General features: G+C 42.2%; 1 protein-coding gene across 3 annotated transcripts in view; it reads right to left on the reverse strand.

Annotated features, from left to right (window-relative positions):
• Positions 1-13,480: 13,480 nt before the first annotated feature.
• Positions 13,481-27,622, reverse strand: part of KCNJ6 (potassium inwardly rectifying channel subfamily J member 6) — a 169,295-nt gene continuing 155,153 nt past the window's right edge. For all 3 annotated transcript variants that reach the window (XM_065676951.1, XM_065676949.1, XM_065676950.1), the window contains one exon: positions 13,481-13,950. In XM_065676951.1, the coding sequence (XP_065533023.1) occupies positions 13,625-13,950 (326 nt within the window). In that variant the 3' untranslated portion in view covers positions 13,481-13,624. The remainder of the gene's footprint in view (positions 13,951-27,622) is intronic.

Below are 27,622 nucleotides of genomic sequence, written 5' to 3' on the forward strand. Positions count from 1 at the left end.
TGGCCAATGGCTCCCTCTTTTCTTCACAGTGTAAGTTAAAGAAGTCTGTGTGCATTAGATCATTGCTGACCTGATTTGCTGTTTATAGGAGAAACATTTAGCAAAACAAAAAATTTTCCCACTCCCTTTCAGTATTACATAAAACACAGGATGTCATTATGGTAAATGGTTAACCAGCAATAACAGCATGACCGTTTGGCATAGAGCACCAAATGGTAGAGGCCTTCCTGCCTTCGACCTTCAGCTTCCAAGTAACTTGAGTTGTAAGAAACTTAGAGGAAAGCGTCATTTTTATAGATCATGACAAGACAAAGGCAAAATAAAAAATCCCCCTATGAAATGGATTATTTCACGTAAGTACTCCTTGTATTTGCTTCTGTTAACTGAGATCTAGGAGAGCCTTACCAAACCAGCAAGATGGGTTTTCCTTTTTTTCAACTCCAAATGAGGAAAATTTACCTAAGAAGATTTCAGCCAGCTCTGCTGATGGTTACTGGTCATTGCATAAGAGCATCCCTCACTTTGAGGGAGATGTGGCTTCCCTCCCTGATGTCTTGGACAGCAAACAGCTACATGCAGGCAGCAGATTGAGCATGTCTGGAATTAGACTGGTAACTTGCACGCCCTGGTTATTATTGTTCACTGAGGAGTAAATATAACAGCTTTGCAGCCCACCATGTTACATGGAATTCAGTGATGTGTCATTTACAAAACCAAATGGTTTTAAGATGATCCTGCAATGTGCTGAGTAGCTCTTATAATGTTCATAGACTCTAATTTGGGAGAGGTATTTGTGCACACCCATGACCTTGGGCACACAGCCCCGTTCCTGGGCTTAAAGACAGAATTTCCTAAATCGGTGTCACGATACCTTCAATTCTCATGTTGAAATAAAAAAAAAAAAACCCAACAGAATTAAAATTAAAATGTGGATGAAAATGTTACTGTCTTGCTCTTCAACCAGTGCGTTTTAGCAAAAACAACAGTATTATTGCTGCATGCTACACTAATAAAATATGCGTGTTGTTTGGAGGGTGTAGGCTAGTGGTTTGTTCATTTGACAACAACTGTTCTCTTCGTTTTGTGCAAGATGATCATTTTCTCTGAAGAGTTAGCTCATTTTTTTTGCTATCCTTTGTCCACACGTGGAAGTTATCTAATGGGATGTAAAATTTGGCATGAAGGGAGTTTAAATGGGTTTAATTTCATTCTGTTTATTCCACTTTCCAAATAACGATCGAACAAGGCTGAGCTAGACTTAATTCTTAGGGGCTTTTCAGGGGAAGCAAATTCTAAATAACTTGAGCAGCAAGAAGCAGAGATTTGCTTTGGGATGCAGTGCAGTGGGCGGCCAGGATTTGGTACAGCAAAATGACAGGTGAGGCAAAGGACAAGGTACAGAATAGAAGGCTGAGTTCCCACTGATAATAGAACTGAGTTCTGGTAAACTAAAATGTGCTTGTATAAAGCACTTTTAAAGAAATACCTCTTCATGTGAAATCTGGTGACAGCATGTTACACGATAATCTGTTGTTATAACATTCAGAGAAAGTCTAAAGGAAAATATACTTTGATATAATGTGAAAAAGTGCTACCTGAAAATAGAAAAGCAGTTCCAGAATGTCTCAGAGACTGTGCTCATTACCCAGGAAAACTCATTATTTAAAATTTTGTATTTGCAGCTTATTAGCTGGTTTTTTCCATATAAATCAAAGCAGAACTTCAGACATATGTGCTATAGAAAATAGCTTTGTCCTATTGTCATATAACCTAATGAAGCATTATTACATTTCAAGTACCCTAGCAGCAATATTGAAACTCTTACTAGAGCAATGCTTGGAGGCAGATCTTACACATCCATCTTATCAATCTAGAAGCATTAGGCCTATCGAAAAGTATCTTACCAATTTAAATATTATGTCTGTCAAAATAATCCTGTAACATTTTAACTTTTGAAACACTGGTGTTTCTAATGTTGGATAATTGAAAAAGCACTAACCGAAAGAGTTACAAGAGTGAGAATACAGAAGAGGTTGCGTATCATCTACTAGAAGGTTATTTAAGTGATACAGGGAGAGTGATGCTTTTCTTTTTCTCCCTTTCTTTCTCCATTGTTTCTTTTCCTTCAGCAAATTATCAATGTTTATGTGAAATGGTGCAACCCTTAATGGCTAACGAAGAAGAACTATGATTATGGAAGCACAACACGAACCCCATCAGTTTTTGCCACACGTAGATTCCTGACAGATAATTTCTGTGACTGAGTATCATCTGATTTCAGGCTAACGTTGGTGCATATTCCTGTGGTACCATAAAAGCAATACCTGACATATGCCTGCGTGTGTTTTGCCAGCTTTGTACTGGCTGGTTTAAGTCCCAGCCAAGTACCCACAGTAAGAAACTCTTGAAGACTTCTGGAGCCTTGCAGCCTGTGTTTAAGCCATGCACGCTGCTAGCAATTGTGGGTCAGCTGAAAGTGACTTTGCAGGTAAACTGGACACTTTAACTCAACATTTTGCTAATTTTTGGATAAAACAATTGCCAAATCAACCCAGAATGAAACTCTTGATGAGGAATGTAGCTTGCTTGTGGCTGAAGTGGGTAGAATGTGAGCCAATGAAAGATGTGGCCCACTTTCCAGACCTGAGGCTGCAGTGAGGTCCTTGCTCACCCACATCTCTTGCAACATCCATCATGTCTCAAAATGTGGAGTCTTGTCTTATTGGTCTGTGGTTTGGGGGAAAAGCCCAGCTCCAGTTATATTCACTCAGAGTTTAATTAATTCTGCAATGAATCAAAGTCAAATGAAAAATTGTATACAAAATACATGGGTGCATTTTTCCCCCGAGTCCTGGAACTGTGTAAGAAATACTCTGGAAAACCAAAGGTATAGAAAAGGGAGCCTGAACTAAGGACTGTGGACTACGGAAAGGAGGTCTTCATTCTCAGCTCCTGCCTATAACCTCTCCTTCTGTTAAGAGCACACTGGTGTTTCAGTGAATTAAATGTAAGTAAATTAAAAGAAGACATTGTCTGAAGCTGTTTATTGTTTCAGAGAAGAGAATTTATTTATTAGTATTCCTCTTTTAAAGTGGATAAACAGATTTCCTAGAACAGCAGTTTTATACTTATGTAAAATTTAAATAGTTCTCTTAAGTACGCGATTTTCTTGTGCTTTCTTAATAAATATGCTATCATCATTACCCATTCACAGATGTACTGAAGTTGTTTTTAAGGAAAGACAAAAGTATACAAAGGTAGGTTACTACCAAAATGATTACTGTTGCAAACCTACCTCATCCCTTATGTGACAGAATAATGATATAGACACTGCTGTCACAGCAAGTAGGTGACTACTTCTTCCACTGAAGATTCCTGCTTATTTCCTGAGATGATTTGTGCATGTGGGTTTTAGTAACTTATTCATAAACTTCTATGTAAGTTTTTTAGAGTAGATACTATTTCCTAGTTTGCTAACTGAATCATGTTAGCATCCAAGATTTATGCAGAAATGTATTTGTTATCTGATTTGTTATCTGATTGCATTATTATTTCTTACTCCACTGGGAATGATATAGCAGACTTCAAGCTTTGAAAATTTTCGTATTTGTGACTACTTACAAAGCAGTTTCTAAACTAAAGTCAAAATCTTCATTCATGTTTATTTGAAGTTGTTGTTTTAATTTCTGGTTGTCCATTTGCTGGATGAAATGGAAGAAAAGATGGTAGTAATTGCCTCTCAGGCCATCGGTGATATTAAAATGCAATGTTACTCACAGGAAACTTTGGAATACTGACCCGGACCTTTAATATACTGTCATTTGGTAGTTTGTTTAGCAGTTAAACTACTTTCCACTTTGATATTAAGAATTAACTTTCATTGTTAATTTTTGTAAAATGACCACACTAAGCAACAGAAAAGTGACTTTAGGTGTGTTTTTGTTGTTTTTTTTTAATGCCAAGTGAACAACGTTGATGAAGATTTTTGGGCACATCATTTTGAAGATGTTTGCCTTTGTCCTTACTGCACCATGGAAAATGGCACACAGAAAATGCTGAGAGGAAAGCAGTGTTGAGGACTTGTTACCAGCTGGCTGCCTGCAGCACAGATTACTGAAGGGCCAGCAAGCTGAGAAGAAAATGTTCCCCATTTTGAAGGCTTTACCCAGGGCTTCAAAAAGAAGTGTTATTTGGGGCTACTTAGCATTGTCTTGCTACTCGAATTGTCAAGAAAAAGCCTTGATAACAAGTTCCAATTTATTATTGCTGAAGGTACTCTAAGGTCACCGTGTTCACCATCACAGAATCATAGAATGGTTTGGATTGGAAGGACCTTAAAGCCCATCCAGTTCCAACCCCCTGCCATGGGCAGGGACACCTTCCACTAGAGCAGGTTGCTCAAAGCCCCATCCAACCTGGCAACAGATCGCATCATATTGACTGATAATTTGTGACCTGATGGGTAGAAACTGTCATGGGAGGAAGGAGATCTGGCTTGAGTTTCCATAGCTCTGTGTTTAAGATGATCTAAGGTTAAAAACTTTGCTCTGAGCCAATTACAGCAGGAGGTTGAGCTTACACTTCCCAAGGCCCAGGTGGGTCCTGGACATTTTGGTCCTAACGTTTCACAAGTTCACAACGCTTCTTGTGAAAAGGTACAGAATGTCATATTGGAGTCGTTTAATTTTAGCTGTGATCAGAGTCATGGCAATGACTGACTCACAATGTAAGGGTGAGCTTGGAGGCAGATTTCTTCACTGAAGAAAAGAAAAAGAAGAGAAACCTATTAATTTTTACAGTAGGTAACTGACGTTAATTCAGTGGGGTGACTTTGTTCATTATTTGCACAGATGAGCAAAAATGGATTTTTCAACGTATTCCAAGAAAGTCTTCAGCTGAACAAAACATTTTGTACTAATATTGCAATGCCTCATTACTTTGTTTTGGAAATGTAAGGGGAAAAAACTGTGAATGGAATATTCCTCCCCCGATTTGTAAAGTGGTGCATTTTAATTTGTGTGGATTTTTTCTCTGAAGCAGTTCATTATATTGATCTTGCTCTAATTATTCGTACTAATGCACAGAATACTCCGTAATCATAGGATCGTAGAATAGTTCAGGTTGGAAAGGACCTCAAGATCATCAAGTTCCAACCCCCCTGCCATGGGCAGGGACACCTCACACTAAACCATCCCACCCAAGGCTTCGTCCAACCTGGCCTTGAACACTGCCAGGGATGGAGCACTCACAACCTCCCTGGGCAACCCATTCCAGTGCTTCACCACTCTCACAGTAAAGAATTTCCTCCTTATATCCAATTTAAACTTCCCCTGTTTAAGTTTTAATCCGTTACCCCTTGTCCTATCACTACAGTCCCTGACGAAGAGTCCCTCCCCAGCATCCCTATAGGCCCCCTTCAGGTACTGGAAGGCTGCTATGAGGTCTCCACGCAGCCTTCTCTTCTCCAGGCTGTACAGCCCCAACTTTCTCAGCCTGTCTTCATACGGGAGATGCTCCAGTCCCCTGATCATCCTCGTGGCCCTCCTCTGCACTTGTTCCAGCAGTTCCATGTCCTTATATTAAAGACTCAAAACAAATTATTTTTGTACAAAACTAGAATTACTTTTGAAAGGTAGTATTTTTATGACCATGCAGATATTTAGCAAATCCATTAGAGTGTTGACATGAAGAGAGAACAAACACTGTCATTAAAAAAAGCGAAAAAAAAGATTTTTTTATTCAAATATATGAAAGAAAGCTGAATTTTCATTTGCCATTTTTCAGGAAAATTTCTATGTAGTTTTCTTTTTCCATTTCTGTTCTGCTGTTTCTTCTCTGGGAAATGAGGCTAAGCAGAAGCTTAACTCCTTTTACAAGTATTAGTTATCATATTACGTGCTCTTGCTGTGTCTTCTCTTCAAGTTCATTTTGAATTTGGGCCTCTCAAGGGGTAAAAGCTTTTTTTACAATCAGTACTGTAGATACTAACTAGCATACAGCTAATTTCTTCCTTGTCACATAGATGGTGGCAAAAGACCCAAAGATGGGGTCTTGAACAGGCACAATGGGTTTTGGGCATTGAACATTTTCCCTGTTTCTTTTGAATTCATCAAGTTTAAAAACAATGCTGTGCCTTGTTGGTATTACTTCACTGCATACCACAAGGGGGAAAAATGTGCTGAATGGGGTTTATGTGATGAATTCCCCTTGTCTTCTCATTATACAGATTTCGATGATTTAGTTAGTCAACCTTTTTAAGCAATAGTTTTGGTCATGATACCTTATATTTATCAACAGTGATTTTATGCATGTCAAATAAATATTTGCATACAAGAAGTTAAAAATGGCCAGTAGCATGGCTTAGCTTTGAACTGTTGATTCCAGTGGCCCTGCCCTTTGGCCAAGACTTTCATTGGGTTTCATCTGCAGACATTGCACTTCTTTCTATTCCTTTCCCTTTCCAGGGAACTTTTGTATTTGCTAAGAACCATTTTACCTTTAAATTAGACAGTGTGTTATTTTGCATTGCCATTTTTTAAGTATTGATCTTATTACAAATGAGGAATGCTGTTTTCCCTGCTAAGTGATGGCTTCCATGTTTTCCTACAGAAGCTACAGCACAAGTGGAAGCTGTGCGGCCTCCTCCTCTTGCCCCACTCCTGTATCATAACGCAATTATCAATAACATGCCTTTAAGAGTCAAGTCATAAAGGTGGTAGCATCTTCAACACATTTGACAGTGCCTTTAGTGATGCCTGGGGTGCCTAAATACATGTGCCTAAAACCTCCTGTAGCATGTGTGGGTTCTTTAAGACTTTGGCATATAGTTCATGCAGATGGCATTTCAGCAAGGTGGAGACCTCTCCTGACTCCATCATCTCCCAGGGAGCCTAAAAGCAGGAGCAAAAGGCAGCACAGCACAAAGTTCCGACAGTCATCTGAGCAGATGGTCTCTCTTCACAGAAATGCCTCCTAATTCCTACTGATCTTGGTAAAAGCTGGTAAATGCTCAGCATTTCTGAAAACCACAAGCAGAGATTTAGGAGGTCAGCTCTAGAATCCCACCCAATCTAAACCCAAACTTTTGCTGTGAAAATGAAATAACTCCTATCACCATCTGAACAAGATTCATTATAGTGACTTCAAAGTGTAAATTTGGGTTCCCCACCCCCAATCTGATATTTTCAGATTAGAGATTTCTCATTAAGATATAATCTTTTTTTAGAAAAGGTCCTTTTTATTTGGATTTTAATTTGATTGGAGTTATATTCTTTGGAAGATTTCTCAGACATTTAAAGAGCTCCACTAGCACCAGTGCTAGTGGTGCAATGCTCCAGCTCTGTTTCCCCAGCTCAACAGAAGGCTGTGTACAATGTGCTGTGCACCTGAGGTGGATTGAACACTGTATGTTGCATTGCTATCCTTTCTGAAATAGAACAGTGCCACCTCGAGCACCACATCACATGTCTTTTAGCATGGATATTTCAGTGAGGAATCTGGGTCTTCCTGGCCACAATGATGGGGAAGTGGCCAGGGAGGGTGGCTGCGAGGATTCATGCTGATGAACCAGGCACCCTCCTTTCCTGAGCTGGAAGAAGTCCAGAGAACTCCAGTCTAACAGGCTGTGAAAAACATGTGGAGGAACCTGTGGTGGGGTAACAGTCCTCCACCAGTTCTCCCAGTTTAAACCTTCCAGTAAAGTTAGTGCAAGTGACTGCCTATAATCATTTGAAGGAAAACAACTCTATGGCTTGGAAGGGTGGCTGATACAGACTTCAAAGCAAGCTGGTAGCAGGTGCTCATGGGACTGCCCATGAGCAGCAGTTTTGAGTTTGGACCTGCTGTCTTTGATTTAAAGAAAAACAACAAGAAAAAAAGGTGGGGAGGGTTCTCCCCAGTCCTGCCCCCTGAGGAAAAGGAGAAAATCAAAGCAGCTGGTATTATCTGAATCCCTCAAGTGTCTATTCTGTGTGGATCACACACGAGTTAGGGAGGATGAGGAAAGGGCTGTGGTTTACACTTGTGAATTTCCTTAGAATAGAAAACAGATTTCACACTTCAGATGAAATAGCAAGATATACGAGTCCCTTCAGAAAGCTATCTTTGGATATGACGTCTGTGTGCTATCTGTGTGAAACTGTGTTAGTGCATCGCTATATAGACAGTAAATGGGAGAATGGTAAGTGGTAAAACAAGTACGTGATTACACTGAAGTTGCCACTGGATTATAATTTCTGGAAATCCAGAGGACCTGAGAAAATGGAAGTTGGTAGAAGTAAGCTTGAACTAAACGCACAAAATGAAGCATGTCCTGGAATGTCTAACATCACCCCTCCGCTCCAGAAAGTCACATCCTAGAAGTTCAAAATTTATGCAGTTAGCATAAAAGAGAATCATTTAAGCCTTAAAGTCTTGTCTTTAAGAATTATTTACAGCACAAAGCCCAGATTTATGCCTGTTTTTCAAGTGTGTGTTTCCAGACAGCATCTTTGTGAACTGAAGGAACAACAGTGGAAGAGAAGCCAACTTTTGTTCTTGCTTTATTAGGTCTGATTTATAGCCTAAAAAGTGCCCAAGTGATGTAACGTGGCTGTCAAGGAGACTGATATTCCAAAAAGAAAGGCTTTTTGATGGACAGCAAGTACCATAATAGTAGAACGTTTGTGTTTCACTATCAGAAGCTCTGGTGGTAGCTGCTAAGAAATGTCCTACCTGAGGTGCCCAAACACCCCATTGCCATATAGACAAACCACAGGTTCGACATTCATACTCTAATTCACATCCACACTAAATAACTGGAGGAAGTGGCATAAATTCACCACTTGCTTGAATTCAAGTCTGCAAAAGACAGGAGTCACAGATACCCCTTCTTTCTGCCAGGCAGGGTTTCTGGGCATAACATCGTGCATCTTCTCAGGGCTGCATGCTGCTGTACCCATCTGGAAGTGAGATAAAACAATTTGGCTTCCCTTCACCTCCACCTTGCAGTGAGGCTGGTCTGGTGGGTGATGTTCAGCGCACATCAAACCCAGGCCTTGTGAGACTTGCCCCCCTAGGAGATGTAGTAGCTGGTTGCATTCAGAAACGTAGGCAAAGGCCATCGTGCTGCACCTCCGCAGACAGCAGCTGACTGCTGGCTGTACTGGCTCAGGAGGTGAGAAACCTGCCCACCATGCCTTCCCCAGCCTGAGGTCTGCTGTATAGCCAGGGAGGACCCTGATGGGTAGGAAGGAGGCTGTTACGGACCCAGGGAATGAGGAATTTTCCATTCTTCTGTTACAAACACAAGGAGTTAAAGTTTCTTTGTGCCCTTGGCATAGGGGCTGGGGCTCTGCTGTTGCTGTTATGGCAGGGTTAATTTCTTGGGAGAAGTGGGATGCGGCTTTGAACCTCCCTGGGCTGAAGAGAGCTGGTCTTTCCTTTCCTATGTAGCCTGATGTATGCAGCTGAGTGAAATGGGAACTTCTTCAGCCCTGTGGCTGAAGAGTTCATTCCTGGTTTTGAAAGACCTGAGTTTCCTCTTTAACTCCAGCAGAAGAATATGGACAAGTCTGGATCTGGGCAACTCTGCACACCAGAGTTAAAGCCAGAGCCTGCCTTGAACTTAACTTTGAACCATCCAGCAAGCGTTTTCCTTTTGTATTTGCCAGCACTTTGTCTCACCTGGTTTGGCAGCTGCCTCCTGGGGACCCTTCTGTAGCACACCACCTCCTTCTTCTGCCTGGCAAGAGGGATGCAGAGAGCTCTGACTGTGCAATCCTCTCTCCACATGCTGCAGATGCCTGCACTCTTGCAGCAAGTTAAATTTATTGGGGTGGCTCACATCAATGACAAGGGCTGTGGTTTTGTAGGGCATAGATGTAGATCATAACAGCTACACACATCTAGGAGAACGTTTGCGCTTTTTTATGTTTATTTTGAAATAGTTTCTGAAATTCATTTTAATCCTGGTAACATGATATTTATTAATAAGCCTGAGCTTAAAGTATTTGCTGAAGGTCAAATTGTTGCCTGGTACAAATTTGTGTGGCACTGTTAAAAGCAGCACATCTATGTCTATTATCAACACCTGAAATACCTGGTTTGGAAACTTGGGCAGGAGAGAGACAATTAAAGTGTTATTAAAAAAAATAAAAGACACTTAAAAAAGTAGAGAAGGAGCCAGTGAGGGCTGTGCAGCAATGCATGAAGTCTGTACAAAGCACCTCTGCAGCATTTCTGTTCATTGAAGGAGAAATTGAGAGCTGCAGTAGATTACTGAGAGCTCACGTTTACCTCTGGAAGTTCTTTTGCTCCTGGAAATCACAAGACACTCTGTGAAAAAGACATCAAAATGTATCAGTGAAGTATATAAAGATGTAATGGGTCTTGGACTAATCATGTAGCCAATTATATTAAGATGTTGCATTATTCATCTTCCTTAAACGTGATTTGCCAAAATTATTCCCATAGGGCGCTGATATTTCGTAGTAATATTGATTGGCACTGATATTTCATAGTATTTCATTACTTTAGGATAAGAGGAAGTTCCCAGGTTAAGTAATTTACTGTTAATGAAAACACCACTCGGTATATACGGCTTGAAAATCCATTGTTAATTAACAGCATTCAATTCTTAATTTTCTTTTCACCAGTTCGGTTGAAATCATTGACACAAAATACATTGTTAAACTGCTTAATCAATCATTGTAGAAAAATAGAGGTGTTTGATAGGGACATTCTAGTACAAAGTTTACGTGAAGCTTCCCCGTTGAAAGCTTTGGAGGCTTCTATTTTGTTTTAAAGCTTATGTTACAAAAATGAGATTTCATAAACTTTACAGTCCTTACTACATTAATACCAAAGACAATAAAATACAGGGAGGGGGGAGAGAGAGAAAGAGACAAACACACACACACCTTAAGCTTTAAGTGCCCTATTCACAAAGTTATAGCTTACACATGCACATGCCCCAGTGGCGGAAAGTCTGGTTTTTGTGCTAAAGGACACAAAAAAGGTTTCATTAGGGCCCTGAGCTGCTGTTCTAATTAACACAAAGTTTTGTTAAACTGCAGCAATGAATTATAGAGTGGCCCAGTAAATTACAAGAGCGAAAAGCAGGTTTATCCTCAGAGGAATGCTTTGCTCTCAGCTCATGCACCTTTTGCTAGGACATGCGCGGGCTGCTGATGGCTACCGATGCCGTGCTACCCCTGGCTCCTCTGCTGTAAGGCTTCTGTCTTCCAGTGGAGCTGTGGAGACACCCTTCCTTAAAAACACTCAGTACCCCTCATAGGTATCCTTATGGGTGGACTGTGACGGATGAACTGGAACACTTGGCAGCTGCTAATGCTGGGGCAGAAGAATGAGCTTTGAAAGGTTTGTAGCCAGATGAGTGCTATCTCACAGGTATTAAGTCTAAGTAACCTTTACCAAGTTAATGGAATCAGCCATCCTGGGTGGAGGGAACAAAAATCTATATTCTGCACCATTCCTTACATCGTGCTGCTTCGTGAAAGCCTTTTAGGGAAAATACTGAGCTGAAACCATCCAGCCTGATCTGCCAGTCCCTGGTGTGCAAGCCTTTCCCCACACGCTACTCCGACTGCCTCAGCACGAAGCGCAGCTAGAGGATCTGAAAGAAACTCCCACTGTTTAGCCACACTCTGTGAAAATTAGAATGGGGCAGTTGTTTCCAGAAAAAAAAAAAAAGAAGAAAGAAAAAGGAAAATAGGTGTGAATTTAATGTGAAAGCTGTATCACAGTGCAAATTTTCCACCTGCCCACCAAGTTTCTCCTGAGGTGATGTTGTTTTTTTGCTCTTCTATTTTAGCATAAATGTTTCTGTACAAAAATGCTTCGGATTCTCTTCAGTGTGTTCTTTCTTTCTGGAGTAGACAGATATAAAAAGAAAAACAAAATTAAGGCTGCTGCAGCTTCTTCTCCTTTGCTGGCAGAAATGCTCTTCGTGATGGGCCTAAGCGAAAGCCCACCGAAAGCACTGCTTTTTCAGCAGGTAGTATTTTATGCATGCTGGGCCTGACCGAGCGGTCCTTAGCACTGGGCAATGCCACGCTGTGCGAGCAGCCCCTTAGGGAGCATGTCTGTGGAACTGTGACTGTACACCTCAGCTCCCCACTCGTGTGAATGTTGCTGTGTAAGCTATGCAAATTATCACTGCCCCGTTAATTTTAAAGTTGTCAAATGTACAGGATTTACACTGATTTACAACAGCCAAGGAGCTAACTGAAGGTGAGGAAAGTCATTAGGGAACTACTCTCCTGAGCATGGGTGGCAGGAACCTTGTGTTTATCTGAGAAACCCTGTTGAGGCATGTACCAAGGGATGTCACACCATTTGTGACTGCAGGACTGGCCAAGCACCGGCGCTGCCAACAAGTGAATTTCATTGATTTTGGCTTCAGATGAAACTCAGTTGTTTCGTTCGCAGCTGGGTAGCTAAAATCTACTCGCTAAGGTGCAACATTTGGTTTTCAATGGCTTGTGTTGTCTGTGTAGCAAACTACTCTGCTGAAATCCCATAGTTAGGTGGGGAGAAGGGATTAGTTTCCCCAGATATTGCACATAAAGGATAATACCTCCGCATGAAACATGCTCGCTATATTAAGAGTATATAGGAAATTCTGGTTTGCCACGAGTTTGCCACAGCCTAAATTTTAGGTTGAACTGCCAAAAAAAATTACCAGGAATGGTTTGCCTTATTTGTAAACATTTTCACAGTATATCAGTAATTTGTAATTGCTAATAAATTAAAACTTTATCTACCCTGCCCTCTCCCAGACCTATGGCTTTTTAGAGTCAGTGAAACGATCTGTTTGGCAAACAGTGAGGTACTCTAAATAGCTGCCAGTCTGGTACACTGAAGAAAATGTCATGCACTAGGAGAGCCATAGATAGGGGGAAAAAGTCAATGTTACACTCCAAATATTTGAAGAGAAATGCCTACTTGATTGGTAGTTAGTTTTTGCATCCCAATACTTCTAGAAGTCTGTTTCTAAACCTACATTAATTACACATCTGTGTACATTATTTAGAAGTTCTTTACTACAGTACTTTTGTACATGCTGTGTTTATTACTAAATGTAAAGAGAAAGTAATTACATAAGGCATATGTACAGTATTAGGTTGGGTTGCAGATCCTTCTGCTCACCTTCATCTTAAAGCTGCAAGGCCCATTTCATAGAGGCTTGTTTAGGAAACAGTCCCGAAATGCATAAAAACTGGAGCCAAGGCCCATTACTTTGATGAGCATTAACTAGACTTTCCTTTTAAATCCCTTGTATATATTCCCATTGCTTTTGGGTTTTTTAGTTGTTGGTGTTGTGAATAAACCTGGATGTCTGAACACAGAGAGGTGCCGAGGAAGTCAGGAGTCATTACCAGGGTGGGGATTGAGATTCCACCATAAGTAATGGGTATTGCAGCTTTAACCCATGCCTTTGCTTAGTCTGTGAATCTCTTGTTTAAACTGGGCAGGTAGATATTTCACAACTTAAGTATTTATTTTCCCAGACTTAAGAATAACAAGGAAGAAAAAGTAAATAAAAGGCATGTTGGAGAAAGAAAAAGGGGGCAAAGAAGGAGAAGATAAAGGAGGTGGTGTGGCCTTTATGCTTCTGGTGGTTCTACACTTTGGACTCATTCTCCAAGTTGGCCACGTCACCGTTTCTTTCATTCTGTTCTTCTTGACTCTTTTCTTCCTCTTCAGTTTCCAGCTCAGCATGCTGGTCCAGCTTGCTGGAAACTGACCATGTCAGGGGTAGTTCTGCTCGGCTGGCCATCTCTGCCAGCTCTTTGGCACTGTAAACTGGTGTGTTGGTCTCATATGTTTCATGAAAACTGTTGTAGTCTACTTCATAAAATCCATCCTCCAGAGTGAGGACAGGGGTGAAACGGTAACCCCACAGGATCTCACTCGTAATGTATGAACTTCGAGCTTGGCAGGTCATTCCTGTAACAGAGAAGGAAGAAGTGCTGCAATAAGGACCCACTGCTTTCCCAAATCCATAATTATGTTTTCATATAGAAATAGAACTGTGTATAAAGATGCACATGCCAGAAAAGAATTAGGTTTGACATCATATAAGGTTGAGCTTAGAAAGCAGTTTTACAGTGTGTAACCTATTTGATGTTCTTTCCTTCTGTGCATGTACATAATCACAAGTGGTGAGACTGTGACCAGCGGTTAACATTTCCTTATTAAATGCAGTTCTGCTTTCTGTGTCTCACCAATGAGTAACTCACCCTCTGATGAGTCTCAGGCGGTTTATTGAGAGTGTATGTGACTTGCACCATGTCATCCATCAGCTCCCTGGCATGTAACAAACCCATGCTGCCATGCTCAGCACTTGCCCAGGCTAACTGAGGAACTTATACAAAAGCTTTTTTCTGCTGCATCCAACCTATCAGCCTGTGATCCATGGGTTGACTTTGTTCCTCTAGAGGTTGGGTCTGCTTTTAGTTACGCTGTTTGGAGATTTGGGCTAGTAGCCAATGCACAAACATCAGCGAAACTGATGAAGGACATTGTGATAGTGTGTGGATTCAGATAAATGGGACTAACTTCTGTGGTACCTTTCTTCACAGCTCTGCTGGACCTCACGCTGGGAGCTGCTATAGGGCAAAAAGATCTGTAAGATGCTAGCTTTTGTTAAGAGGCACAGAGGTAGATAGGCAGTTTTTCCAAGCTCAGAATGTAGTCCAGAGTGTCCTCTGGGTGAAGAAACGCCTGGCCATGACACAGACCTGGTACTTGAAGAATCTGTCCCATCTCAGTCAAACAGCTCAGGGAAGCACTACAGTCACAGAATCATAGAATGGTTTGGGTTGGAAAGGACCTTAAGCTCATCTAGTTCCAAACCCCCTGCTGTGGGCAGGGACATCTCCCACCAGACCATGTCACCTAAGGCTCTGTCCAACCTGGCCTTGAACGCTGCCAGGGATGGAGCATTTACCTCTTCCTTGGGCAACCCATTCCAGTGCCTCACCACCCTCACAGTAAAGGCCTTCCTCCTTATATCCAATCCAAACTTCCCCTGTTTAAGTTTTAACCCATTACCCCTTGTCTGACCACTACAGTCCCTGATGAAGAGTCCCTCCCCAGCATCCCTATAGGCCCCCCTTCAGATACTGGAAGGCTGCTATGAGGTCTCCATGCAGCCTTCCTCTCCTCCAGGCTGAACAGCCCCAACTTTCTCAGCCTGTCTTCATACGGGAGGTGCTCTAGCCCCATTATCATCCTTGCGGCATCTATCCATTCCCTCCATGTACTCCCACTTTGCTGACAGCGTGTTTTTGCCTCTCAAATTCACTTCTCCTGACCTTTTTCCTGGTCTGATGGGTTTCCCCTTTCACTCCTATGCATTAAGATAGCAAGAAACAGGTTAATCAAAGAAGTGGTGAATGGAGCATCCCTGGCAGTGTTCAAGGCCAGGTTGGACAGAGCCTTGGGTGAGATGGTTTAGTGTGAGGTGTCCCTGCCCATGGCAGGGGGGTTGGAACTTGATGATCTTAAGGTCCCTTCCAACCCGAACTATTCTATGATTCTATGTGATGATTTTCCTTTAATTATTTGCACACAATTAGTTACGTATTACTAAGCAAACTTTAGCTGAACAGTAAATGTTGAGTACTTTGTAAATAGAGCTACGTAACCCCAGGACAAGCCTGCCACACATCAGTTATATATAAGGCACTCATAAGCAATCAGAAAAAAATAAATGTTTAATTTGAGGGGCACAAATGGCAGTCTGTAGAAGTGCGCGTTGTTTCTCTGCACTGCTGGCATCATGGAAAGTCACACGGAGAGTCCCAGGAAGAGCAAACATTGATAGCTCAATGTCTCAAATATTTTTCAGGGCTGTACAAACTGCTCTGGATAATTCTGCCCTCATTCTCTTGAGCTTCCTCTCCTAGCTCAGACAGCTTGTTTCTGGGTGAAAAACATTGTTTATTGGTACTCTGTCTTTTTCACTTATGACAATATGTTTAGAAAGACATTTACCAGCTTATGCCACACTGCGGTACTTCAGCCCTTCTTCGGCTTTTCCCTCCACTCACTGCAGTGCCTCAGACCCTCTGGAGCGGTGACTGTCAGGGAAAGCTTCAGTATGAAAACTGCTGCACTGAACCTACCTGCCACAGCCAGGCAGAAATGCCACTGCACTCCTACTGTGTTCACTGATCTTAATTTCTCTTTCCTTATGCCTGGCAGAAAGACTCAAGCCTTCATTTTTCTCAGGGCTGCAGGACAAGACATGTTCGCGTTTCAGTTCTCAACTAATGCACAAATAGAAACAGAAAGATCTTTTTTCTGTTCATTTCACGGGTGGGAAGGGCAGAAGGACATGAAACCGTACGACAAAAACAATCTCTTGTGAGATTTCCTGTGTGATTTTTAGTCTAAAGGAGATCTTTTTCTTTGTTTTTTTCCCCCCACAAAATGATGGAGGGAGAGGAACTTGGCAGCTTACAGAGCACTACAGATACAAGAAACACACTAGTTGTGTGGCAGCCTTCCCAAAGGGAGATTTGCTCTTCTGCACAGGCCCAGCAGTTTGGGTGCAGTATTTGGTAGGATCTTCCCACCCTGGCAGAGGGGCACCAGTGGTCTGGGAAGCAGAGAGGGCCAGCAGCAGACAGCGCTGGTGGCCATGTCCTCCCTGCTGTCTCAGGCACCTCCACGGGCTGGTGTCCAACCAGCTCCTTTGCTGCTCCTCGGTGTTACCTGAAGACCAGTGACCCCTGGATGTGTTTCCCCAAAGGAATGTGCCATCCCTAAGACTCATGCTCCTCTAATCCCTCACTCTACTGCGGAAATTCAACTTCAAAGTGAGCGGAAAATTTGGAATTTTCATTTCAAGGGCAACTAGATTAAATAAAAAAAATAAAGTCGAGGCCCCTTTGAAGCAGTATTGCCTTCCTGTGCTCAGCCCGAGTACCCAGGGATCCTGCTGCTTTGGTTGGGAAAAATTTGTTTGCCTGGTGGGAAAGAGCAGGGCGATTTTCTGCAGAAGTCAAGAAGATTAATTGAATTGCGTTAGACTTAGAGCTCATTAAAAACAAACCCTCATCTGAAATCTTGACCTGTCTCCGTTTTTAATTTAGTCTCCCATTCAGGAATGATTTAATACCCATTTCTTTTCCACAGCCAGATGAAATACTTTCAGAGCTAGAATAAAAGAGTTTGGATTTTTCAAGCAAGAAAGTTGATCAAGAGAAAGATCTTAGCTAGTGAGGGATGTGTGTATGACAGAGACCTTCTATGCTCTCTAAAGGTTTGAGTAAGCTAATACAGAAAGAATGCGTAAGTGGATCACAAGGATTCCAGATTAAAATGTGCCACAGTTGTGTAGACCCTTGAAGTGATTGTCACTGTGCCTGCGTGGCTCTGGAAGCAAAACAGATTAATTTCTGCATTTCTGCATGGGGTGGCTTTGCCAGCCTCTGCCTGTGCTGGCTCAGACATCCTTCAGCTCCTCAAACATGAGACCTTCTGAACTGTCTTCTCTGCATTTAAGCTCTTGCTATCGTCTATATATTATTGTTTAATATATTATCGCCTGATTTACGTGTTCCATTGTATTCTATGGTTTTAATTGTCCTGTAAAAGGAAACGTGGCTTTTATTATTTCCTGTAAGGTCTGGGTATGCTTTTGGTTGACAGGGGAAGATGCATCTTGAGCGAGGGCATTTTAGGCTTTAGGTTTCCAAGATTTATTCAGTGATTGTGTGGTTTATATGTAGCCACAGATCTGTTACACAATGGCTGTAAAAATGATTGTGGTTTGACATTTTGACTAGTGTCTCATTTTAATTGCATCCCTCCAGGGCAGAGGAGAGCCGGGGAGCCTTTGGAGCTACTTAGCTCAGCATTAATTGGACTTTTTCAAAACAAGCTGGGAAATTAAGACACCCAAATAATTCATTGTACATTAATTAAAACTATAACTGGAAGGAACAGCCAGTTTGAGAAGGAGCACTCAATGCGAAGGCTGCCCTGTCAGGCCCTGCTGCGATGGGCGCTGCACGGAGCCGGCGCAGCGGGTGCTGCGGGAGAAGCGCTCCCGCTGGGCCGGGCAGCTGCTTGCCCCTGCACGTCCCCGCACGGCGGCTCTGCTGCGCCCGGCACCATCTGTCCCTGCTGCCTGGCACGGTGGGACGGCCGGGGCAGGATTAGGTTGCAGTGCCGTGAGGCTTGTGCTTGCACCTGCTCACCTTGCTGCATGCGGTATCTCAAACACCTCGCGAGGTGATGAGACCTCCGAGGGCTGCCCTTTGCTGCTCCCTTAAACAAGAAGCGTTTTTAACGAGCGGCGATGAGCCTTTGTATACGTTGCAGCTTCCTGTTAGGTCTTCATGACCCAACTGCTGCTGTCTGTTTTGTGTTTGCACAGGCGAGGGAACCACGACCGAGTGTTGTGCAAATAGTTGATTGCTGGGCAAATTACCTAAGTAGTAAAATTAATTGCCATCTTACCTCATTGTAGGTTGTTTTCTTATTATGTCTAATGTTCAGTTAGAGCTTTATGGGATCTACCCACACACTGTAAGAGTTGCCACTTCTCTGTGAAAGATACCCACCAAGGTAGACACAGTTCCTATCGCTCCTTTGTCCCCATTCCTGGGTCAGAACTGTGCAAGGCGAGTTGCAGGCTGAATTTTGGTCCTTGTTGTATCACAAAGGCAAACTAAATTACGGGCATTGGGTGAAGGAGACTTTTGTTTTTAATTGAAGCAACCAGGTTGACCCGGCAACATTTTAGTTGTTTGGCTTTCAAATGGGAACAAAAAAGTTGCTGCTAACAGTGCTGAGATTAGCTGCATGTATCTCAAATCAGCAATTAGTTACTACTTTGGATAGTCTCATTACCATACAAGCAGTGTAATTTAAACTTTAATTTATCATCTAAATGCTTATTATTCGTATTCAACAGGTGAGGAGCTGAACTGCACAGAGACACAAGCAATGCTGCAGAGTGAAGAGTGGCTTGCGAGCAGGAGCCAGAATGCCAAGCCACTTTCTGTCTGCATGGAATTTGACACGCAGCTGGGCTCCTGCTGCAAGGTACCCATGCTGGGGTGGGGATGCTGTAAAGGGCTTGGTCACACATCATAGAAACACAGAATGATTTGGGTTGGAAGGGACTTTAAAGCTCATCCAGTTCCAACCCCCCTGCTGTGGGCAGGGACACCTTCCACTAGACCGGGTTGCTCCAAGCCCTGTCCAGCCTGACATCCATGACATTATGTCATGTGTTTGTTTCAGCAATAAGTCAGGACCAGGCTCTGGTTGATGATAACATGTCGGCTGTTCCTCTCCAGAGTGCAGGTTGCAGTGGCTCCCTCTGCCTGGCTGGGAGTACGGACACAATTTTGGTGTACCCCATCAGCAATTTTCCTTGCAGCTAGAGTGAAAGGTATCGAGGTTAACATTTGCACCATGCAGTCTAAGAAAATGACAGAATAATTCCCCTAAGCTGTTGCTGATAGGTGGGTAAGGTTACAACCCCACCTTTGGCTGATGAGAACTAATATCAAAGTTGATGTCACCTCCAGATTCATTACTCTTGGAAAGTCGACCTGTGCCGTTATTTTGAGGTTACAATTTGTTCATGATGTCTACGGCTGTTTAGGCTTATGCTTTGCACTTACAGTGCTACAAGGGTTTGGTGTGGTGACCCAGAGTGACTTGATGCATTTTCTCACAGTGCACTTAATTTAAGATTTCATGGTAGCTTACACAGTAATATGCTGTGTCATGCACTCTTACCGTATATTATTTCACTTTGTGATGGGAGTCGTCAAAAATACAATGCTATTAAAAGTCAGGGGGGAAAGGGTACTTCAAAATCACAGCATCAAATGCATGTTTGGGCTGAAATACACTGATTTTCAGTTCCACGTCAGGCTACTGCAGATGACACAGTGACACCCTCATTCAGCTTTTATTTCACTTGAGGAAGTCTTCCTTATAACAGGACTTTTTATTTTCAAATTCCAGTCCTGACAGGACTGCAAATGAAATGAAAGGGCAAGAATTATGGCCCCTTGCTGACTGCATCTCTTTGGCTGACAGCCACAATGTCAGGCTGATTTCGAGGTTCAGCAATTTCCTCCTCACACTTCGCAGAATGAGGCAGACAAAATTGAACGGGATATCCCGTAAGAACACTGGTTTTCAATCACTGCATGGAAAATTTCCTTCACAGTTCAACCTGGAGTAAGACTTCAGCAGCAGGGGACCCAACTGTGCACAGAAATCAGTGGTGTCTCCATTTCTGGGGTGAGTGGAGTTTCACTCGTGTACAGAATTTTGCCTGGGGTGTCTAGCTGGGAGAGAAGATTTCCATATGCATGTGCAATGCTCCTATTATATTTCTTTCACACTGGCTTTATTCATAACACCCTTTGCTAAGGTATCACTAAGATTAGAGATTTTGGTCTACTTCATCAAAAGGTTCATTTTTATCATAAGAATCTTTAAAACCCAAACCAAACATGTAGGAGATTCTATGGCCCTGGAGATTAATTCCTACAGCCTCTGTGTCAGTGCTCATGATGAAACTATTTTGCTGTAGGTATTATGAAGAAGGGGGAGGTGCTGACCCATAGCGTTCAGGCTGACTTTTGCACTTTGCCTGAGGCGAGGGTGAGAAGGCGGGGGAATTTTATTTAAACACTGTGATGATGGTGCTAATACTGAGTTAATTAGATCAATGTGCACCTTGCACCTGAAACTTCAGTATAGGGCTCAAAAAAGCTGCAGCGACTTTTTAGGCTAGTTAAGTATCACCGAGCAGTACACTACAAGGCAGGGAGATGGTCGCTGCCAAGATGACCTTTTGGTCTCACATGTATTTGGTGCAAGATTTGTCAGTCTGCTATTTTTAGATGCTAAGAGGAATGAGAAAGCAATGTGTGCTATTAATACCAACCAAAAGGGTAGGAGTCAAGAGCTCCTGATTGATACCTTGGTTCTCCTGCAGACATTGTGTGGGCTTTGGCAAATTACCTTGCTTTGCTGTGTGTGTTTAACTGGCATGCCACAAGGGATATGCTGGGATTTAAAGGCAGTAGATGTGCTTGCAGTACATCCTTTTCCTCGTTTAGACACTCACTGTCAAATTCGTACTAAACAATTCTCCCTGGTGTGAAAATCATTGCCTCAAAAAAGGGCAGAGATTTAGCACAAAATTTTCACGGTGCCACCAAGTTATTGTCAGAATCATCAGTTGTCATTGCTGGAAAATGATGCAAATACTACAGAATCATAGATTGGTTAGGCTAGGAAGGGACCTTAAATACCATCTGGTTCCAAGCCCCTGCTGTGGGCAGTGACACCTTCCACTAGTCCAGGTTGCTCCAAGCTTTGTCTAACCTGGCCTGGAACACTGCCAGGGATGGGGCAGCCACAACTTCTCTGTGCCAGTGCCTCATAATCCTCACAGTAAAGGATTTATTCCTAATATCTAATCTCAATCTACCCTTTTTTCATTTTAAAGCCATTCCCTCTTGTCCTGTCACTACATGCCCTTACTCCGGCAAGATATTTTTCCCCTCCTTTTTGAATTTAGGTACATCTGACAAGAAATCAGGCAGGGTATTAGCCTTACTTGAGTAAAAATCCCATAAATACATATCTGAACTTTCACTCAGAGCTAGCAAAGGGGAATTCCCTGGGGTTCGGATAACTTGGTTCAGAACACACCTGGAAATTGGCTGCTTATCTCATGCTGAGCAATGTGAGGATTTTAATGTGTCTTTGCTTCAGCACACCTGGGAATCTGTGCATGACAACCTCATGTTGTGGGTTATGAACGGTGTGTGTGTCTTCTCTGTGCCCCAGCTACATCATAGCATGGCCACTACGGGCTCTGGGGCAGCAACTGGAGAGAGGAGTTTATGTGTGAATGGGAGAGAAATGGAGGGGAGACAGATGTTCTTGTCTTATGAGGATATAAAGAACTAACTTTCACTGTTACTTTCTTTTTGTTTTGTTTTTCCCTTTTTCATGTTAATACCAGTTCTTTTCTTTTTTTTTTCCTGTAAATGATTCAAGTGATTTAATATTTCTATTTTTGCATTTCTTATTTAATCAGACCAAGAAGCTGATCACTATATTTGAAATTCTATAGCTTTGATCTAATTCCATCTGTGAATTCTGATCAGAGGTCTTTGTGGTAGCCGCTGTCTTCATCTCACAGCTGACGATGGGACCAGTGACAAGCTCCACATCAGAAAATGCAAGTTGCCATGGAGTGGGCTGGAGCAGCTGGCCAGGCCACCAGCAGTGGTAATAAAATCATATCGCCCATGGAAGGAGGCATATATTATTAGGTCATGTTTGCGTAACAGCGGATTATGCATAGGAAACTGAGCTGATGAGAAGCCCTAATTTCAATCCAGTGAGACTTTCTGACACTCCAAAATCTGCTTCTTTCTACACAAGATGAAAACCAATAACAAGTATGAAAAAAATGGAATTGCTATTCAGTTACATTCTAAATGAAGTTTTAACTTGGATTGGTCAAAGCATCTGTTTTCAGTCTGACTTCTTCCAATGTGATATACTGTACAATGCAGCATCTAAATTAGCAAAAGATGGCCATGTTTTAGTCTTTTTCAAAATATTAAAAAAATGCACATTCCCCTAAGCCCGAAGATTTCAAAGCCAGCAAAATTACATTTTCCAATGGAAAAATGCTGAGTTATAAATGTTTGATTTACTTGGTTCATATTTCTCCTAGCAGGAATTAAATATACTTAATTGAGTATTTTGTGTCTAATTTCTTGCTTTTCAAGTGCATGTAGCTTAGTCTGAGAAACGGTACACGTTAAGGCAGTAAAGCTTGACTGGTTCAATCTCAAATGTGCTGCCATGTTTTGCTAACAGTACTACATATACTCTCAATAAACAGCTTCTCAAAGATATGGTATAATTACTATTCAGCCAGTAGTTAACCTTCATTTAGCCTTATATTCAGGCCATGCCCAGCACATCAAGCTGCCTGATGCGGATGAATTTTAATCATTTTTTTTCAGCTGCACTTTTTCAGATGGATGATGATTACATTTTTCTGTCGACTAAATCTGTGAAATTTAATACATTAAATAACACAGTATCTGACCAGACAGAGAAGCTTATTCCAGAATTGGCACTTGGAGCCCTTGGAAACGGGAAACTCAATTCAGTGAAGCTGGAACATGAAGTACCAGGATTTTGTACCCTACTCTGTGTCTGACTGTTGGGCTACGTTTATAGATCCAGTGGTTTCTCAAACATTGAATGAGCACCACACAAGTGCTGTATTTCTCCTAACAGGTCTCCACCACAGGAGGATATAGGGGAATTTTGTCTACAAGAAGCTACCGCACATGGTTTTATCTGTGATGGCTCTGCTTTCAGAATGCTGAAGACCTGTCCTGACCTCTTAAAAATACATTGCTGTTAATCCGTGGGCTTCCTCCTGAATTCTGGCCTGCAGATGGGATGCCTTCCTCCGGTGTGCGGGCAGTCTGTTCTGCAATTCCCTGGTAAAGAGCTGGGAGCAGGCAGCAGGCTCCAGCTTAGCTACCTGCTGCTGCCTCACTGGAGAAAAGTCTTGGCAGGACTCTGCACTAAACAGCACAACCTGACCCACCAGAGCAGAGGTACGACATGGAGCAGAGAGGATCCTCAGTGGCAGGGCATGTGAAGACCCCTGGGAGTACCTCAGGGCTAACAGTGCAATTTATGAATTTGGACCTCTTGAACTGTCTTGCTAGCTTGCTTCCTTAATAGAAAGGATGTCAAGCCAGCAAGAATCACAGCCCTTGCAGGAGTTCATGTTGGCTCATAAGCAACATCTTTAATTCTTATACCAAAGAAGCTCAGGAAATACATACTTTACACAAATATTCCAGTTTAGTTTTCTCAGCATTTGAAAGCGCTTTGGGCTCAATCTGTTTTATGGTCTCTCCAGTCACTAGATTCACTGCTGCTGGGGAAAAACCTCTCAGAAAAGCGCCATGAGAAGAGAGGATGGGGGATCCCCAGCCACACGCTGGTGGCCAGCGATACAAGTCCCCTGCCCTTTCCCACACCTTTTGTGAATGGGTGGAGGGCCCCCGAAGATGTAGTTTTAGATAAAAGAAGGGTGAAGAAGGAGCTGCTTGAGCTGCTGCATTACCCAGCTTGGTGAATAAAACAGTAGAAGAGCTTCTATTCTTCCCTGTTCAGCATAAACCCATAAAAAGGTCTAAATGAGATCAGTACCTCAAAAGCAGGTTCCTCTCTCTGAGCTCCTTGCTGGGGAGGCAAGAGATGCGAATGGGACAAGAACAGATTAGAGGCAGGAAATGAAGAAAATAAAATGCACCCTCTAACACTTCCAAGCTTCACAGTTTGATAAAACACTATGGCTTTTTGAAAACTCCAGTTTTGATACGCAGTTTAGATGGGAACTGGTTCTTCTCCAAAGCGTTCAGGCTACACTGCAAGACCCAATTGATCAGATGCACCTACAGTAAGCCTCCCAGGAAGGTATTAGTAGAACTGGATGCTTTACAGGTTGCTTGCTCAACTGTTGAGAATACAGACCCTAAATGAACTTGGCCTTGGAAAGCTGCAGAGATATTGTTTATGTGAGAGCTCTTCCAAGATGCCATCCTCTAAGGTGCATGCACAGAGAACCAATCTTTTCTGGAGAAACACAGCTGACTGCTATATTGGCTCCATGCTACATAATGCACAGCGTATGCAAGCTTCTTGAGGAACATGTATTTAGCACACAGTCATGGCTGGGGCTGAGACTAGAACACAGCGTCTTTGGGCACTGCTGAAATCCCACATCAGCGTTAAAGCCAAGGGGTAGCTGGGAGAAAAACCCCTTTAGTCGGAATGGTGCTTGCTGCGAAAGAAGCATTTTCTGTAACAGCTTGTACCTGCTGCACACTGGTGCTGTCATGACAGTGAGAGAAACATTTAATTAAAATAGATGTGTGATCTATTTCACCTCTTGCTGTGCAGGCTTCTTAAACATGTAATTTGAGTCTGCATATTTGGATGGCTTTTGTTTCTCTTCATAAAATGCTACTTACAAAGAGAACAGAACATCCAAGGTTTGCTCTATCCTGAACTTTACCGACTTGGAGCTTTTAATAAAAATGTCATATTTTACTGTGGAAGTGTTTGTGAACCCAGGACTGAAGACAAACCAGTGTGACATGCAGCGTGCCATGGTGTAAAATTCAGGAAATAAGGACGTTCACTAGCTTTCTGACAACAAAATCAATGACTCACCCACAAAGCATTCTGGTGGTTGTTTCTAGGTTTGTGGCTAATGGCATTGCTGAAGCCTGCTTCAGTTGTTGTGAAATCAGAGGAGGAGATGAAAGAGAGTTCAGGATAAAACACTTGTTTCTGCCAGGCAGATGTTGGTGATGGTTGGAAATGCAACACAAATAAAGAGAAATCATGTTCTGTCCAAAATCACTTGGATTTTTTGTAAGCAACAAAACATTTCAGTGGGGTTGCCTGGGCAGTTTCGTAATGGTGCATCCTTTTAGGTAGGCTGGAAATCAAGCTAAATGTGAGTAGGTGGTACTTGCTTTTAGAAGAGACAACTTGTAGAAACATTTTTTTCTAAAGACGTCTGAGTTTCAGAGATTCTATTTTTGATTTATATTTCACCCAAATGAGTACCAAAAGGACCGATGTAGAGGCACTCCATGTTTTTCAGAAGAAAGCTCTAAATCCTGGTGAATTTAGCTACTATTTGAGAAGGCTAGCTACTATCACACATCAGCCTACCAAAAGCAGCTGAGCATGGTGATGTGTGAGAGCTGGATTGGTTCAGATCTGTAGCACTGGCTAATAACAGACCAGCTGCTTTCTTGGTCTTTAACCAAGCAAACATCCTTTTCTCTGGGCACTGTCAACAAAGTTCAGCTCCTTGAAGGTGTTGCTCTTTGGTGATGATGGCTGAACCTGTGCTTAATTCAGCTGGCAGCTCCCTCTCTTCTCTCTGGAGGTTTAAGCATGGGCCTGCCTATAGCCCTGTTCCCACTGCTGTGCCCTGCTGGCAATACAGCACTTGGCAGCTGGAGAAATTTCGCTCATATACTTTGAAGTATATGAGCAAAATTCCCTGGGTTTGGAAATCTTCAGTGTAAGAGCTGAAGGGGTGCAGTGCTGTGGTCCTGACTGCAGGATCCCCACACTGTACATGACCCAGAGCTAACTTACCTGCTCTGGGAGGAGGAGGAGAAATAGCTGGGCTAGTTTTGTTACCATTTCAAATTACGGGTTTGGATAGTGGACCTTACAGCCTTTCATTTTCTTAATGGGAGAGAGTTTAAGCAACCAAATATTTGTTCATGCTATTTAGTAGCTAGCGTGATTGGTCAACTCCTTTATAAAAATATTTTTAAGGGAAACTGTTAAACACACCAAGCTTAAAAATTTATCTGTCATAATAACAAATATCTTTAATTAAAATTGAAATTAGGTTTATTGATTCAGATATTGCTATCTTTATCATAACAAAAGAATCAGCCAATCCCAGATTTCATGCAGCTCTGAGTTTTGATGAACTTTTCCAGGCCTTCTAGCAGTTATGCAGAGAAAATCATCTGCGCTGTTAAAATCCTCCCACTGAACAGCAAGTGGGTTTTGGTTTTCTCCTTTTCTTTTATTCAGTTCATAGGATGAGGCTTATTAAGTTGGTGCTTTCAGGTTAATAATGTTGGCTATCTGACAACTTTAGCAGCATATTTTTGAAATGCAGGCCTGAGCGAAAACTGCCTGCCTCAGGGAATGAGATGCAAAATATTTCACTTCTGAAACACTGTTTAATATTCAAGTTATGTCAAAATTTGTATCCATATTTTAGCTGCTTGGCATCCTGTCTGATAATAGGTGCTATTAATATACCTGCTGGTAGAGCAATGATCGTTTTAGAAAAATTAATACTTGACTTGGTTTTAATTGACTTTGGTTTCATTTGAGGTGATGAGGAAGAAGCTGATTCTGATCTTTAATTACTGCCTAGGATTTAGCAATGAGTCCAATAAAGGAGAATAACAGCAGTAGAGATGGGATTTTAGGAAAGCTTCAGTACTACTCTCCTGAGATTTCTATTTTGGGAAAAAACATGAACAACACACTTCAAGCCTAAACTTTTTAATTCTAGCACTTTCTTCAATGCCTGAATTTGTTTTAAAAGGGGGGGGGGGGGGGAAGGCAAGAAAACAGCAAAAAGCTGTTTTGCTCTCTTCCTTGTTCATGTGTTGTAAATATTTAAACTAACTGTTTCTGGGAAGAGCATAGACAAATCAGTCCATGACAATATGTGTCTGACTTTGCCATGAACATTTCCAACTAGTGGCAGAGCAAACAAATTCTGAGTTTCTTTGACACTTGCACCTCATTTATGGAAGCAACAAAAGTCATTGGGACTTTTTAGCACCCCCAAATTCTCCTTAGTTTAACAACAATAGACTGGTAGAGAAAAAATAATTGTTCTAGTAAGAAAATGAGAAAAGGGGGCTATGTAGGAGAAAGCTAACTGAGAAAGAAAGACAAGGGTGGTCACACTCAAAATTGCACAGTGAGGGTACTTGAGGCAGCGCAGAGGAGTCAG

This window comes from Lathamus discolor, chromosome 4 (genome assembly GCF_037157495.1).
Source record: "Lathamus discolor isolate bLatDis1 chromosome 4, bLatDis1.hap1, whole genome shotgun sequence".
Lineage (NCBI taxonomy): Eukaryota > Metazoa > Chordata > Aves > Psittaciformes > Psittacidae > Lathamus > Lathamus discolor.